We start from the raw sequence: 17,935 nt of genomic DNA, 5'->3' as shown, positions 1-17,935 counted from the left end.
GGAATTTGGTTCATTTGAGACGTTATAACAGCGTCAAGACAACTTTATTTATAAAATGTTGTGTACCATCTGAAAATCCATTCTTACAACTTAAAAATTAAGGCCTAACATCTCACAAATCTTTATTCTTCAAGACATGAAAACTCATGGTTTGCGTTATATTTATGGTATTTATACCCTACACTACTGTAGTACGGAGGGTATTATGCTTTGTTAATATTGTTTATAACGAATAAAAATATTGGATCTACACTTATCTATGGATGTTCCAATCGACTCCAAAACATTTTTTGATTCGACTTAAAGATGTCTGTCCGTCCGTCAACTTTAACGGAAACTGCAGCAGATTTTTAAACAATTCTTGAAGTATTTTCATAGAAACTGTTTGGAAAAATTGGGATGTACCTATAACTTTTTCTGTAAAATATAGTCGATACATTTTATAAATAAAGTTGTCTTGGTCTTGGTTATAACGCGTTAATATGATATCTCCCAGTTGTGGTGGAGAAGTTCTGAATTCAGATTCAGCACGACTCAATCCTTTAGAATATAATACTTTCGTCACTGGGTTCAAAATTTGTAGCCCTGTGTTATTGAGTGTTTTTTTCACCAATATTTTATTCTAATTTAATTTAAATAAAAAGCATAAAATAAACTCTTACAAATAATAAAGCATTCTAAGGACTTTTTAATTATCACAAATGCTTTAACACAAACAAAATATTATATTGAATTCATCCAAACACAAATAGTTTTGTTAAGTTTTACTAAAAATTTATTAATTGTTTTAATTTTATTTTTAACAACAAATAATCTTTTAATTATTATAAGTATGTACTGAGAAATTTTGCAGCTCAAGTTGAAGTCAACTTAATACTTAAAAGCTTTAATTTTGTTTGAATAATATTTATTTAATTTTTTTACTTTTTTGTTATATAAAATGCAATTTTAAATGTCTGTAATATTGAAATTTATACAATTTACCACAATGGATTCTAAAGACAAGCTACAAAATCGTTATTCGATACAATATTATAACAAAAAAGTTTAAATTTGTTTATTCTTCTTGCCATTTTCAAAAGTCTTTTTTTAGATTGTTCTAACTTTGAGTAAAACAATTTTAATCTAAATATTATTTGAATACAATTTTAAATCATTATAATTTTTATGGATTACTCCTTAATCCTAAGAAAAATGTATTGAGTAACCCCAAATCAATACGACTGTATCAACATTTATTTTTGCTTTTTATCATCTTAAACTAAACTCTTTGAACAATAATTTATTTACTTTTTAAATTGTTTGTAGTAATAACATGAAGAAAATAAAGTTTTAACATAAAACGCAGGGACACAGTTTACTAAAACAAATTAACAAGTGCGAAAGTAGTATTAAATTAAAATATACAAATAAAACATAAACCTAAAAAATTATGTATGTATGAAATCATATTGAAAAATATTTCATTTTCATTTAAAAAGAAGCAATAATTTGGAAAACCCCAAACCTTATAATGAATTAGATTTAATATAGTTTAACCAGAAAAAAACAAAAAAGGAAAAACATTTGAATGCAGTGCCTTAAATCTGAGTGTTGTAACTTTAAAGTAGATTGTGGAGAAAGTAAAAGTGAAATTTATAATTTTTAATTTGTTTTCAAAATTTCCTAAAAACAACAATCCCATTGCCTCAATATGATTTCATATTATAGATACTAATATTAAATATTTTATTAAAAATGAAAAACAAAATATGAAAACTTAACTAACATTCCTTTTATTTCTTAGAAACAAAATCAAATTTCTTAAAGAATAAATTAAATATTTTATTGAAGAAAAAAAAAAATCAATTTAAAGAAATTTTTAAAATGCAAAATGCAATAAAATAAACAAGAATGTTGCTAACGTAATTAAAAAAAAAAACTAATTAAATAAACTAATGCGCATACAACCACATATATTTTTGTCCCTATTTAATAGAACTATCAAATAATAATTATAATTATTAACTTAGTATTAATGCGAAATAATCATTTACCAAATTATTATATATTATGTACTTAATGAAACACCAAAAAAGTAAAACAAACCTAAATGATTTAATATGAAACAAGACAAAGATAAAAGAAACTTCAATTTTCTTATATACACACACACATTACTAAATATATATTATATAAGTCATAAATTTGCATTTATTATTATTATATGCAATTATATACAGAAACACACAGGCATTTAGCATATATGCATATATACAAATATACGTATTTATTATTCTATTAATTTAATGAATTTAACAACAAAACATCCAAACGAAATCTATGAATTACTTTTGATACAATATAAACTGAAAAAAAGTAAAAATTCTTAAATGAGTTTTATTCTTTGTTTTGCAAATGTTTTCTTTTATTTCAATTCATTTTAAATATTTCAAAAATAAGTTTTTTTTCGTGATTTTTTATGTAAAAGTACTTTATAAAACATTGATAATTTCATGAATGTTTATTATAGTCCGAGATTGAAAACTCATTCGTCAAACTACATAGGCCAACAATCGCAATCCATCTTTTTAATGGATTGAGCTATGCAGAATTTGAATCTAGTATCAGATTTTTTATAGTTCCCTGTGATGACAGCTGAGTTGGGATAGACTATGTTTCAGAAAAAGGTCCGTGCGATCTTTATCAATCTTTGACCATATCTTCCTCGTTTAAATACTAGTTTATTCATTTCTTCATCTTGTCTAGGAGAGTTCATAAAACATATAGCATACTCCGATCGGAGTACTACAGGAATTGTCTATGTCCGAGTCGGGCAACTGTGTTTTTGATGTTCCTATCTCGGCTTGTAAAAGTTGCATCTCATAGATATTCCTGTGGATCGAGTACCACAGAAAGTACCTAGTCGGACAACTGTGAACCAATTGCACATTAAATACACTATGGGAAGAACTTGACTAATTTTTTGTTCTTCCTCTCTCGGTCAGCAAAAGTTGTATCTCACAGATATGCTATAATGTGGCACAAAACCACAGATAATGTGAGTACACACTTATACGATCACTACGACCTTATACCCTAGAATAAGCTTTATTTACTTATTGTCTGGGTCTCCATTAATCTCAGATGCTGTCGGAGTTGTCATAAGGAAGTTGAAGAGGAGATGTTAGTTCATTTTGCTTGTATTTGTCTTGTTCTGCAGAATGAAAGAAACTAGACTGATCTTATAAATCTATTAATATTCTATTGAAGCAATTCATGTATTTTCTAAATACTTTTCTATTACATCAAAATTTTAACATTGAGTTTAAATTGTGTTAGAAAGAAAATTTAAAGTTTGCAGCAGTTGGAAATATTTTGCCTTTTCCTTGTAAAATACTGATTAAAAAAATCTGAGGGGATGATGCGTAAGTAAAAGTTATTAGTTGTTCATAATCTCTTTACGATTCAATCTGTTTGTAAATACCTAATTATAGTTTCTTTCAACAATATTAAGTAAATGAAATATTTAAAGTGAATTGAAGTTTAATTAAAATTGTCAAATTTATTTAAAACATAATTTAAATCATTATTTTAACAACAAAATTTATTTTGCAATATTTTAGAATCTAATATGCTGTGCTGCAGATGTACTGGAGGGTAAAGGTGTTGTTCAAGTTGCCATAACGGTGGGTGAACTCTTTCGTATTCATGGTAATGGTGCTAATATACAAAATACTAGTAAATCACCTACCCGAGCCACACGAGCTACTCTAACGCCATCACCTATAGTTTAAATAAAATGCCAAAGAGATGACCAAGTAAAAAAAAAACTAACAAATCAATTTTTCAACAAATGTAATTCTTCTAGAGCAACAATACATTATTGCTCTTAATATTAAATACAAAATGTTCCTTAACATTACAAAATGTTGTTGTGAGTTCTATTGTATTTGTAACGATAATGATGATGATACAAATGTTTGCAAAACAAATAAAACATTATTGCTGCAAAGTATTAAAATATCGAGATTAATTGTTAAAAATTTTTTGATTTTTAATTTACGTTTAAAAAAATACACTTTTTTGTGCTTAGTTGAATTTTCGTACTCTTGTATATTATAATTTAAGTATTTTTTATATTTTTGTAATAGACTGCTTTTTATATATATTTTTTTATTATTTTTATATTTTCTTTTTACAAGCAAAACTTGTTCTCTGTAAATACATGACACCAAAAATAAAATCACAAAAATTTACTATCATTAATACAATTACATAAAAAAAATAAATTAAGTTTACATACTTATCATTATCATATTCACATCTAACAAACACAAATTTATTTTCTAACGAAATACCAACGAAACTTATACATACTGACAAACTTCTTTAATGAATATAATTTTGTTCCGTAAATTTTGTTATTTATTATATTTATACATTATTTTTTATATAAAATTATATTTACACTCATTAAATAAATATAAATTTTATAAACAACCCACAAACATTTAAATTTATTCGAATTTATCGATCTTATATTTTATATAAAATACACACACATACATATATATATATATATTTTCGCGTTACTTGCTTTTTCTTTTTAAAACTTTGCATTTAATGTTACAATTAAAGAAAATAACACAACGTATTTAAATTTTAATATACAATATAAAAGGGAACAAATATAAAAGAAAACAAAAAAATTGTCAAATATTCATCAAACATTTTGATTTTACAAACACTCAAATATAATTTGAAACATCCTTAAGGTATGCTTCATATTTAATTCGTTGTTAGAAAATTACAAAAATTGTCTGCAATAATTTAAATATATAAAAATTTGTCAGTTTTATGAACAATGCAAAAATTAGGACGAATTATTCATTAATAAAACTCCGGTTGTTAAACCACAAGAATAAAACTGTGTTTTTAGAAAAAAATACATTGATTATATCTAAAACAATTGTATTTATTTTTTAAAACAAGTATTTTTATTGCCATAATTCAAATAGTCACATTTACTTAAATCTTTACCGTCTTATTCATAACAATTTATAGAACGAATTTTGTATGAAAAATTGTCTTTTATAAATTGTTATGAATAAGGCCTTTAAACGATTCTTTACAAAGTCATTTTACTATTTTTATTTTTTTAAGAAATATCGTAAACGATATTAATATTAGTCGTAAGAAATAAAATAAATTTTGTGTATCAACTGCAATTAGTTATAAGTCAAGTATTTATAATAAATACTGTCGTTTAAAGATAGAAAAAAACATATAATAGAAAAAGTTACACATAAATATCAAGGTTTATTATTATTTTTATTTAATTTTTGTTTATTTCGCATGCACTTTTTTAAATGTTACCACTCGTAATTTATACTATTTAATAAATGAAAGAAAACAAATCATACGTCTATACATATAAAAATAATTAATAATATGACAAGACAAACGAATAAAACTTATCTAAATCTATAGAAATAAAATGATTTTTTAATTGGAAAAGTAACGGAGACTTGAAGAGACTGCCTATTGTTTATTTGTCGAGTCAAAATTTCCATTTCAAAACTAAATAGTTATTGGGCAATCTTAGAGAGAGAGAGAGAGAGAGAGAGAGAGAGAGAGAGAGAGAAATTTTATGCGTCGGGACGACATTAATTTAAAAATAGCTGAGATGTTCTGCATCAATGCCCAGGCTTGAAAATTGGGCTACTTCATACAGATGCGTCCATGGGATTAGCTGAGTAGTTGAATATGTGGTGGGTGTCATGAAAACCCTGGCCATATGCAAGACATTGGTTGGGGGACGGCACGTTCCATATGCAGAAGGCATTGTGCCTGCTGCTCCATACCGATCTTAGTTGTGCTTCGGGACAGCATCCAACTGTATGATGTTAAAGTTAGGATGACACCTCCGATGTCATCCCAGATGAAACATGACGTTATGTTCCTTGGCTGGGAGAGCCTTCGTTTCCTCGTGCAGGTAATCCGACGTAATTTGTAGGCAACCCGTTACAGTCCTTAGGGCGGCATTTTGGGAGCTTTGAATGTTTCTCCACTGGGTATCTCTGAGCTAAGGTGACTGGAGCAGAGATGGCCCACAGATTTTTGGGTGTTCCACGGTCGCAATGTAGACTTTATCGACCTCGATGCCATGGGTTTGGTTTACTTCCTTCGTCCAGGTGGTAAAAAGAGTTGTTAACGACTTCCGCCTATGAAATCACATCTACGCCTTGTGTAGGTGCGGGGAGTATAGAGAGATAGAAGTTATACAAAAGTGACGAAAGCACATTACCTTGTGGTACTCCTTGTTTAACTCTACGGGGTTAGGTTAGGTTTTCACAGGTAGCCAATTTCGGTTTTACTTGGGTCCATATTGATCCCTTTGTAAAAATACCTTTAAGAAAAAGAAAAAGAGAAGGAGAGATAGGGAAGAGTGGAGGAGCAGAGACAGTTGTAAAGAGAAGGAGATGATGAGAAACAAGTAAGCCAGGGCAGATGCCGTGGATGAATAGTGTGAGTAATAGGATTCACACCCATTTTGACAAATTAATGAACTCTAGAAGACGTTCCAATTGAACGTTTGACAATTCGGATAGATCACCAAAATAGCTCGATCCAAGCAGAGAAAATGAGTAATAGTCTCTTCTTCATCCTCGTTTTGACAACTTCTACACTAATCGTTGAACGGGAGACCAATACGTCTAGCATGGTTCCCAAATTTACAGTGGCCAGTGATTATCGATATCACTGCGGTCTTTGGAGACCAAGAAGATATTTAGGTCTGTGAGGATCCATTTGTGGCCACAGTACTCTACGTAATGAGCACGTGTGTTCACGCGACCATTTGTCGCGAGCGATGCAGAGGCAGTTTTCACTGATTTGCTCTTAATTGTAAGTAGTGGTATGCCGCAGAACTGATCTATATCCATTCTACTAAGCATAGTTCCAGCTCTTGCCAAGGTGTCAGCAATACCATTGCGAAATCCCATGTCCCTTTACCCAAATTAGGGAAATGTTCGAATGTCTCGCCATCTCATTCAGAGACGTCCGGCATTCATGGACAATTTTGGATGTGGAGAACACACCAGTTAGGGATTTAATGGCAACTTAACTATCGGTATAAATTCTGATATCCCTGTTGGATATCCGATAGTACCTTAGCCAGTTTACTGCCCTCCTTATCGCCGATATTTCAGCCTGAAGGATACTACATTCATCATTAAGTCGGAAGAAGAACTTCGTTCCAAATTCCTCAATGAAAATGCCACCACCAACAAAGTGTTTTGTCCCAAATGGTTATTTAAGGTCCCGAATATTGTCCAGTTAGTTTTTAGACTTATCCCATAACTTTATAGGCGTTTGTAGCTGTAGTATTTTGAATATTATGTACCGATGTTCTAAGAAGGTGTGCTTATCCAAAAATCTCCATTTCTGAAATTCGTTAATAAGCTCTTTTGAACATGTAAAACGTCTTCTCCGTTTCTATCGACGAAGGTAGCTTCATTATAAAAATTCAATGTTATCAAGTCTTTTGTTTTAAAGAAATCTAAGAACGCTTGACCCCTGCGATTGGTGTTTTTTGTTACCAAGCTACATATTGGCATCACAACCCATTACAATTTTCTTTAACATCTTTGTGCCTCATCAACTAGTTCCATCAGATTCGACGTTAGTAGTAGTGTCGGAGAATCAAAGGGCATGTAAAAAGATATGTTGGGAGGAGAAAACATAAGTTCCTGTGAAATAAGGTACTAAATCTTTGTTTATTTTAGCCATCAGAGCGTTGGTAGTCGTCTGGCACGTCAATCATAGCCATCCTTTAAACAATCATCCAGCGAGTTGGTGATTATCTACTAGTTCTTTAGTTTTGAGCCTATTGATGCAATGGGTACTGCTAATGGAACTGCGGTGTTCTTATAAGACCTAGGACACCTTCCGAATTTTGAAGGCTCTACTGTTCTGTCTTCTGACAAGTGAGTGATTTCCTTCTCGCATTAAGAATTTGAATCAATCACGTTACCAGACTGCCTTCGGTATTTTAGCATCCTTGTACATGGACACACAAATGGATACACAGAAATAGGTCGATTGTCTTAGAATGTGAATTTAATTAAAATTTTGGCGTAGACCTACAAAAGTACATGTATTTAGGGAAGTTGAACATATCACACTTATAAGGACCCCTTTTGAAAATGACGTTAAGACTTACAACTGGCTTAAAATTAAAAAAAGTATTGTGATGAAATTCAACTGAAATGAATTTTATATGATTTAAACTAACATTTCCAAATTTTGTAACATCAGTCCATAATTGACCCCGCCCCACTCTAACTCTTATAAATGGCTAATAATACATCTCGCTGAAGTTTAATTAAAAGCCCTTTTTACATACATATATTTTTATTTAATTCAGTTGCTTCAAATTTGGCATCAAAGAATGTTGTTAAAAATTTGAAAATGTAATTAAGAAACGGTTAAAGAACACGATGCCAATATTGTAGAAATAAATGCAGAAATATATTTTTTATTGAATTTTATAAACGAAATGGCCATCAAATAAATGTATACATATGTATGTACGTATTCATACAGACGCACAGTCAGAAGGACGGACATAAGAACAAACAAATAAATAAACGAACATTTCAAAAATTGAAAAAAGTAATAAATTCTTATCAAGAGACATCCGAAAGAGTGGAAAAACAAACTGAATAATTGCTTTAACAAACAACAAATTTACAAAAGATTCAAACCAAACCAACCATCCAGTCAGACTCAACCATCCATATTGCACCCAGCAGCCGCACAGTGGTATAGAAAAAAAAAGAGGGAAATAATTCGGTAACTTCTAAACGGTTAATCCGATTTTAAAGAAATTTGGTATGCACAAAAAGGAGGTGTTGTCGAGTTTAGGTTTTGAATTTGGACCTTATAGGCCAACCAGGGGCCCGGCGGGGGGTCCTCAAATTAGGACACCTCGGCTATGTTAAATTTTTAAAACGATCATATTTCTTCATTTGAGTTCCGATTTAAAAAAAATTTCGTATATAGAATCTTCTCATCGAGCACTATAAAAAATGTCGTCGTAGCAGTAAATTATCTCTTATAGTTTAGGAGATATTCGCATTTGAAAATTAAAATTTTAAAATTTTTACCGTCCTTACTTTAGTTTTTTGATAATAGCGGGTCCAAATATTCCCGATTTTCGCCATTTTTATTCGCTTAACAACAAGTCTATATATCAAGCAGTGAAAGAATTATGTAAAAATCATGACTGAGTCCAAAGTTATAGGCATTTTAATTTAAAAAATTAAAAAAAGGCGATTTTTTGCCATTTTTTTTTGAAAAAAGTATCTTTTTCTTTTTAAGTTATCTAAAAAGTTTCTAAGAAGATGTATATAGAATTTATACTTTTTGAAAAGCTGACTTTACATAAAAGGAAGTGTTCTAGGCAGTCTCAAAATGAAGATATTTTTAATAATCTGATTCTATCTTCTGATCCTGTTTTATCTACTATAAGGAAACGTTGGATTTGCTACAAAACGTTAGCATTTGAAAATATTCATGAATTTAAAGATTTACTTTATCTTTTAGATATGGACTACTGTGATACCGATTATTTTACAAAATTATATTAATTTATAAAAAAAAATAAATAAAGACTATTTTTATATAAAATAAATACTTGTTAATTTTTTTTAGGGATAAAGAATAAAAGATTAATCGTAAAAAGTGGCTGTAAAAATTCATAAAAATTTAGGTAACATGCCTAACAAATTTATGGATGAAAATAATAGTGCTAGGTAAATTTTCTAAAAGATGTTGAGTTTTCCCTAATTAATTTGTCACTTAAAAAACATTAGGTAGGCATGTTATATATCAATGGAAAGGTAATTTTGTCTATTTTTCAAAACTGTATATAATTTTTGAAAATTAAAAAATTCGCGGAATACTTTTTTTAAAAAAATTAAAAAATGTTTTTTATTCAGTTTTTGCGAAGATACAAATTTTTCAAATTGCAATAAAAATTTTATTTATGAATATTTTTTGATGAAATTTTACAGTTAGGTAGATTTTTTTACTCAAAATCTAAAATTAAATAAAAATTTCGAATTTTCTTATTAGAAATCCCGGAATTCCCAAAAAAGTTTTAAAAAATCCCAAAAATGGGATTTTTTGGTTTTTTGCCTATTATATCCATACCAGGGGCGGGGTTATCGAAACCCGTTACAAAATGATTAAGAACATATTGGGTCATATAAAACAGGTCACTATAATTTGATATCGACTATGCGATTTGAGAATTTTTGCTCAAAATTGAATTTTAAATAAAAAATAGGGTTTTTTTGGATGGATCTGGTCCCCTCGGTATCAAAAATTTTTAGGTTTTGTTTCATTTATCGTATTTTATGTAAAGTCAGCTTTTCAAAAAGTATAAATTCTATATACATCTTCTTAGAAACTTTTTAGATAACTTAAAAAGAAAAAGATACTTTTTTCCCCAAAAAATGGCAAAAAATCGCCTTTTTTAATTTTTTAAATTAAAATGCCTATAACTTTGGACTCAGTCATGATTTTTACATAATTCTTTCACTGCTTGATATATAGACTTGTTGTTAAGCGAATAAAAAAAATGGCTATTATCAAAAAACTAAAGTAAGGACGGTAAAAATTTTAAAATTTTAATTTTCAAATGCGAATATCTCCTAAACTATAAGAGATAATTTACTGCTTTTTTATAGTGCTCGATGAGAAGATTCCATATACGAAATTTTTTTTAAATCGGAACTCAAATGAAGAAATAAGATCGTTTTAAAAATTTAACATAGCCGAGGTGTCCTAATTTGAGGACCCCCCGCCGGGCCCCTGGTTGGCCTATAAGGTCCAAATTCAAAACCTAAACTCGACAACACCTCCTTTTTGTGCATACCAAATTTCATTAAAATCGGATTAACCGTTTAGAAGTTACCGAATTATTTCCCTCTTTTTTTTTTCCTATACCACTGTGAGCCGGTTACTTTTACGTATACAGAACAAACACACACGTATGTTAATTTCCATTAATAATGTTTGTGTATTAAAAATATTTATGTATGGATGTGGATCATATGGACAATAAAAAAAATCTGGTATTGGCATCATCTTATTAAGGGCTCATACATTTTCATCCAATTTTAAGGTTTCTTCATTTCATTCTTTTGCAGAACAACCTCTGTTTAATATACAAACAGAGAGCGACAAATGTGGCTAGAGAGGCATCATCGATCGAATGCGTTGTTGCTCTGGGTGCTGTTTGTTCTGTGTATTTAATATTGGTGATTGGTGTGGTAATGATGAGAATAATAGTGATATGGGGAGTGTATTTGTAATATTGGTGCCATCGTGTGTCCAGAAGCGCCAGGAGCACCCAAATCCAATTTAGGTGTCTTGTGTACATGTTCATAAGCTGCTAGTACATGTTCTTCATCAGAGAGCAGCCGAATTTCATTAAGTGACGGTATGCCAATCGAAAGAAGTCGTAGTTTGACGAGTAACATGCTATACAAACACTAATTAAACTTGTAGTGATTAATTTGAATGTATTTTTTCTTTATAAATTAAGTTTTCAAAAACTCAGCATTTAAATTATTAAAACATTTAAATTTTTAATCATTTTTTTTTAATTTGTACGGATTTATTAGAAACTTTAAAATGTCTATTGTTTAGTGCACGACTGGGTGGCATTTTGCCTCCTTTATTCTGGAGTCATAAGGAGTCTAACCTAGCAAGGGACTTAGACCTTTCTAAGTCTTTGACTCTATTTTGTAAAAGGACTGAAAAGGATCTGAATACAAAAATTTTAAAGTATATTGAATTCCGTTTCTTGCCCATGTAGATACCGGTAATCGAAAAAATTTAGTACTTAGGCATAATTATTGACAGAAAATTTAAATTTATGCACTACATCAAATAGGCACATCGCTGATGGGCGCTGTAAAGGCGTAAAATGGGGTGATAGTAATACCATGACACATTCTTCTGCTGGACTTCTTTGAATTAGCAGAATGTATGCTGAACTACATGGAGTGCATAGTACATGTTGCTTGGGTATAAATGTTGCCATGAGCCAAGGATCTGAAAACGTTGCTTGCTATTACATCCATTAAAACATTAGCATGTAAGATGTGAGGCGACATTTACAGTAATCAACGAACGTACTCTTAGAAACTTTGAAACATCGACTCCAAATAGAAATATCGGACGTACTCGATCGCATACCAGGCACATAATATCTCGATGAAATACTGATTCGAAATAGAATGTCGCAGACAAGCGGAACATTAGAGCCAATACCCATAATAATCTGTTGCTACACTAATGACTCTAAATTGGTGGATAAAGAGAACCTTCAATATTGAACACTAATTACTAGGCAATTAGGGCGATATTAGGTGAAAAAGTTAAATCTGAGTCAGCATTTGATTATAAGAAAAATCTAACCGAATGCTCTACTAGAGGTAAGGTTTACATCATATAAGTACCAAGCCATACAGGAGTAATGCAAAACCAATTGCTGCAACGAGGCCAGAATAATGAAGTGGTGGATAGAACCCACTTTGGTTATTATTAACCAAAATTGGTTATTTTTATTTTGCTTGTGTACATGTGAATTATTTTTTCGTTTTGGTTATTTCTAGTAAACAATTGTTTTAAGTGTTTGTTGTTGCTTTTATTCTCTTTTTTAAATAAACAAGAATATATTAAATCTCTAGTAAAAAACAATTATACTACACATGTACATGTATTTATTTATACTCACCAACATAACAGATGGCCCAGTTTGTTTAGGTATTGAAAATGGAAAATATCGGGAAATGATTTCATTTAGCCCCCATATTAGATCCAATTCAGAAAATATTTTTAAAGAAAAATGTATAGCGACAAGCATGTATTCGACATAAACAAGTTTTTTTGGACCCGATATATCCAAATGTAAACATGAAATAAATAAAAATAATTTGGATTAAATTTATCTAAATTTGGATATTTTTTATTCGAATTTTGATTAGAAAAAATGTTTTTGTGGCAACACTGCCCTAACTATAGGATAGTATGATTTTACGTATTCTCAGTTGAGACACAGGATTTAACGATTGTACAGTATGTAGAGAGGACAGTTAAATATTACTCCGCATATAACAAACCTCAAAAACATTAATTGAAAAAATTCTGATATTTTAAATCTTTGTCCAGATAATTCAATGATAAATACTGTAACGTGAGCAGTATGTTTCTGTGCTATTAACCAGTTCCCTTTTTACATTTATTGTATGAGCATATAATTATGGTCCTATTTAATGGGTCAAGTCATGACATTTTTTTTTAAGAAGTTTTATGGACTAAGTCTGCTAAGACTTTATTTTTATCATAAATTTGTTTAAGCCTCTGAATTATATGTAGCTCTCAACATAATATGTACAAGACTTTTATAAAACGCAATGCAATCACAGATGCGATTGGAGTTCTTTCCCATAATCTAAACGCACTGTTTATCGACAGCAAAGGTCGACGGTGAAGTGGAACCCTGTGGGGTTATTGTCGTAAATCACACATTTAAATATTTATGCCTTTTTTCTACTCAATTCCATAATGAACGATTCATTTTAATTCAGAGTGGGCAAATTGACTTTGGTCGACTAAATAACTGTTTGTGTGTACGACTATCACCGGTGGAGAGTAGTTGATGTATGCATGTGTTTGGATGTAGCCTCTGATTGGAAATACAAATACACTTTAGCGTCACAGTCAGCATCAGTATCCATGTCCATATAAAAAAACAATGTTACTGTAGGAATCTGTTGTGGGATAATTAAAAGAATTTAATTTCCCTTTTTATGATATTTTAATTTATTTTAGTGTAAATCATGAAGAAAAATGTGCCCATTGACCGGAGTGATCTACACCAACAAAGCGACAGGAAGAACATAAACAAAGAACAAGTCGAACAAAACAAACTAAATTAAAGTTAAGTTTATAAGCGAGGTCGAAGTATGAGATTGACGCACGAATAGATGGATGTGAAGACTGAATCGATCAATTGTTTGCATTAGTTGTTGCAGGCAAGAAAAATATGTATGAAGTAGTAGTAAAAAAATTAAACCAATAATAATGTATTGTTATATTGTTGCAATAATAAATTAAGTAGTCATTTGATGGACCTTTTAAATACTGAATGTATGATCACTTTGACCCGCACACAAGCATACAAAGTATCTCCTTTTTCACACAGAGTGCACAGATACTGACAGAAGTGAACAAATTCAATAAATTAACAAAACATGTGAAGAAACAGAATATAAATAAACAAAATTGGATTTCACAGTTTGTGGTCCAAAAGAAATTGATCATAATTTACAATAACAAAACAAACAAAATTTTTTATACTCATGCAACAAACATTTTTATAGTTTGCAACATATTAATACACTCGTATACATACAAACTTACATCACATACTGTATTTCTAGACTGGTAGGTGAATATTTAGAAAAGTTAAAAAGTTCGACCTTTATAAGACAATACATAAAAGGAGGCCTCAATTTGTAAAATCAATGAATTTTATTTAAATGAAATATAAATAAAAAGATCCACTTAACGATTTTAAAGGTTATAACTGCAATAGTTTTCCAGATTTACATTATGTTACATCTGACTGATGTCACGCAAATTATTGCAAGTTCGCATATTTCTATCGCCAATTTATATCTATCTATGAAAAACCTAACAGTTTTCAAGACATACGAAATAATGTATTTAATTCATATATGTGGTGCCAAACTCCATATAGCCATTCCGCTTATTTTGTCCAAAAATATTCTTATCGATTTCAAAGTTGTCCATACAAAATTTAAGGACTCTAACTCTTGCAGTTTCTGAGACATGTGACTTTAAACACTTATTTTGAATGTGAACATGGACGTCGCCCACTTGAAATTTTGAAGTAAAAAGTATAAAAGTCAAAGTTGTCCATACAAAAATTTAGGACTCTTACCTTTGCCGTTTTTGAGATATGTGACTTTTAACATTTATTTTGAATGTAAGCTTGAAATTTTGAAGTAAAAAGTAGCCTATAATAGTACCTTGCAGATATATAAGAACACACTGTGAAAATTACAGAAAAATCGATCCAGCCGTTTAACTGTGTATAAAGTCCGAACAAACAAACATAAATTTTTATATATAAATATATATAAGATAAAGTTTTTTCCAAGGATCATAAAGATATGTTCGCTCATTATTAAATGTTTCTATATATTAAAGGTGCGACAACTTAAGCGCAATGACCTCAAACTCCCGAATCTGGAATATTTACATAACTTGGGAATTTTTTCCTGTGGTGACAATGTTTGGTGTTCTGGTTTAAATGATTGACATCGCCTCAAAAAGCTTTTATCATTTGATCTAGCTCGACAAATAATGACATCAGGACAAAACAATTGACACATTTCACCTTAAAATGAACAAACACATTAGCAACTTCCATTTTAGGGTTACTCTTATGTACATAATAGGGTATTAAATTATTCGGGTTTTTGTCTTACTTGGTTTATTCGACAAATAATTATTTGAGGTTTTACGTTAGCCGGTTAATAATCGGATAATTGAAAATTATTCGGTATTTCGAATAAAAGGAAACTAGATGTTACGATTATAAAATAGATTCCACGTAAGTATATCAATTCTGAGTACTCCGATTTTTATAAAAAGCTCTTATGTCCTTACAAAAAGATTTCAAAGTTTTATGGACTTACAATTTCAAACTAATATTTTAAATATTTATATGTATGTATTGTATGATGCTAATATTAGTGTCATATTCTATCTATGTTATTTACCTGTCTCACTTAGAAAAAAAAAAAAACGAAAAAGAAATTAAATTTAAAAACGTTTTTAAGATTTTCAACGAGTTTTAGAATTCATCCGTTCTATTGAATACTAGTTTTTGGAAATACTTAAGAACACAACAATGTTCCTAAAAACTGGTTGTAGAAGTAAAGGCGATATAATTATTTCCAAGATTTCTTTTCAAGAATCAGATGTGTTGTTTTATAACAACATCAAATAAATTTTATTTATTATAGAAATATTATAAAAATTAAGAAAAGAAGAAAATTTATTATAAAAATATTGAATTTTATTTTGCTGCTAAATAGTAAGTTTTTCTTATTCGGTTAATTGATATAAAATATTCGGTTTATTCGTTATTTGAAATTTTAACAATTTTCATTTGTTCGAACAGAAGTTAAAGACGTATTGCTTCATTTTAATATATCCCACATATAAGAATCGCTTTAGGAAATTTCTTTAATGATCATAAGTTTATAGGAAATTCGGAATAAAAAAGTGTTATAGGAATCAAAATATTTTCACAAAATCTTATTAGTATCGGTCCATAATTGGTCTTCTCTTCTGGATAAGGTCCCTTTATAATACGTCTTTCGTAACTGTCCTTAAAATATTAGTAAAAGTTTTATACAAATCAAAAAACGTTTTAACAAATGTTGTGATGATCGGTCTACCTCCTATATAACAACATATTTCCTTTGCTGATGCTGATCTTATGGCCTTAATCAATGCTGATCATAGGAACATAAAATAACTAAGAAATTTTTTATTGACTTGCAACTTTCAATTCCCCATAACATCTGCTGCTTCCATGTCAATATCATTGATGCAAACATTTTCATATCTTTTAAGCGAAAGTAATAAACTATTCGAATTGAAATCTATTAACGGATAAAAAAATATTTAATTTTATCTAAAATTTACTATCAAAACTCATTACAATTATTTACAAGCATTAAACAGTTATGAAAGTAATCAGAATATCGATTTAATTTAAAGCAATTATCATTAGCATAAAAATTAAACTACAAATCATTATGAAGTCGATGAGAGAAAAACCGATTAATTTGTTGAAAGAAGAGCGGAAGCTCATACTGGTGCCCATGATGTACAACGGCAGCCAACAGGAACATGGAGAAGACATTTGTGTATTAAAGGCATTTGTATTAAAGGTTGCACACTGGTAGCTGTTGTTTGTTGCTTAGTCTTGTTCCTTTTTGGTGTTGTTTAATGCTGTTGACTATAAAGATGATTACGCGATATTAACAGCTCCACCCCATAATCCACTACAAGCTTCTTGCAGTGTTGTCCGATATCCTATGGTGCTTGACAGCTTTTTCCTCAACGAATACGAAATGAAAAACTCAATGCTTTTAGGAAAAAGTCATGCGCATGTGCAATGTACCGCACAACCTGTTTAAGGTGGACGATGCTACAGGCAAATTGGCGCGTAATTTTTAATTTGATCATGCGTTATTGCATTAACTTACCTTATTGCTTAAGAATAAACTGTGGTCGCCTGCATGCAACCTGCAAAAACAAATCCTGCATTACGCATATTTGTATGTAGGGAGGAAGAAGAAAACGTTGGTCCAGCTTTAAATTTTGATGGATAGATGCATTATTCTGATATGATGAAGTGTGGTTGTTGGTTGTTTCATACAGCCGTTGTACGGGTAGCAGAAGAACAAACTTAAAATGTAATTTTCACTTTTATGGTGGTCGAACAAATGCATTCCCTGAAGGATCGATCAACAACAAGTGTTGCTTGTTTAATTGTTCTTCATTGCTGTTGCAAAATCTTGGCCACCTTTTAGTAGACTGCGGCTAAAAATGTGGATGTTGAATAATATTACTTGATTATATACAAAAATAAATACAGTGGACGTCCAATAGTACGTACCCTCTTTATTACGAATGTCCAATAATACGAATGGCAAAATTGTTGCATTGTCTACTCTATAGTACGAATAAAGTCACAATTTTTCTGTTCGATAGTACGAATAACACATTTTTATGGGAATTTTGGTTTTATTTGCGTATGAATGAAGTT

At 30.0% G+C, this 17,935-nt stretch overlaps 1 protein-coding gene and 1 long non-coding RNA gene across 2 annotated transcripts in view; one reads left to right on the top strand and one right to left on the bottom strand.

The window, feature by feature from the left end:
* Positions 1-3,802, top strand: part of LOC111676188 (leucine-rich repeat and calponin homology domain-containing protein) — a 30,049-nt gene extending 26,247 nt beyond the window's left edge. Inside the window, exon 11 of the mRNA XM_023437110.2 lies at positions 3,606-3,802. Coding sequence (XP_023292878.2) covers positions 3,606-3,776 — 171 coding nt within the window. The 3' untranslated portion in view covers positions 3,777-3,802. The remainder of the gene's footprint in view (positions 1-3,605) is intronic.
* Positions 3,803-16,182: 12,380 nt separating this feature from the next.
* On the bottom strand, positions 16,183-17,699 carry LOC124421394. The gene is made up of 3 exons (XR_006941637.1): positions 17,373-17,699; positions 16,557-17,314; positions 16,183-16,486 (listed from the first exon to the last, which is right to left on the bottom strand). It is a non-coding gene; the product is annotated as an uncharacterized LOC124421394 (long non-coding RNA).
* Positions 17,700-17,935: the final 236 nt, after the last annotated feature.

Source organism: Lucilia cuprina, chromosome 2 (genome assembly GCF_022045245.1).
Source record: "Lucilia cuprina isolate Lc7/37 chromosome 2, ASM2204524v1, whole genome shotgun sequence".
Classification (NCBI taxonomy): Eukaryota; Metazoa; Arthropoda; class Insecta; order Diptera; family Calliphoridae; genus Lucilia; species Lucilia cuprina.
The sequence above is the reverse complement of the archived record's forward strand: the minus strand, read 5'-3'. Positions and strand labels throughout refer to the sequence as shown.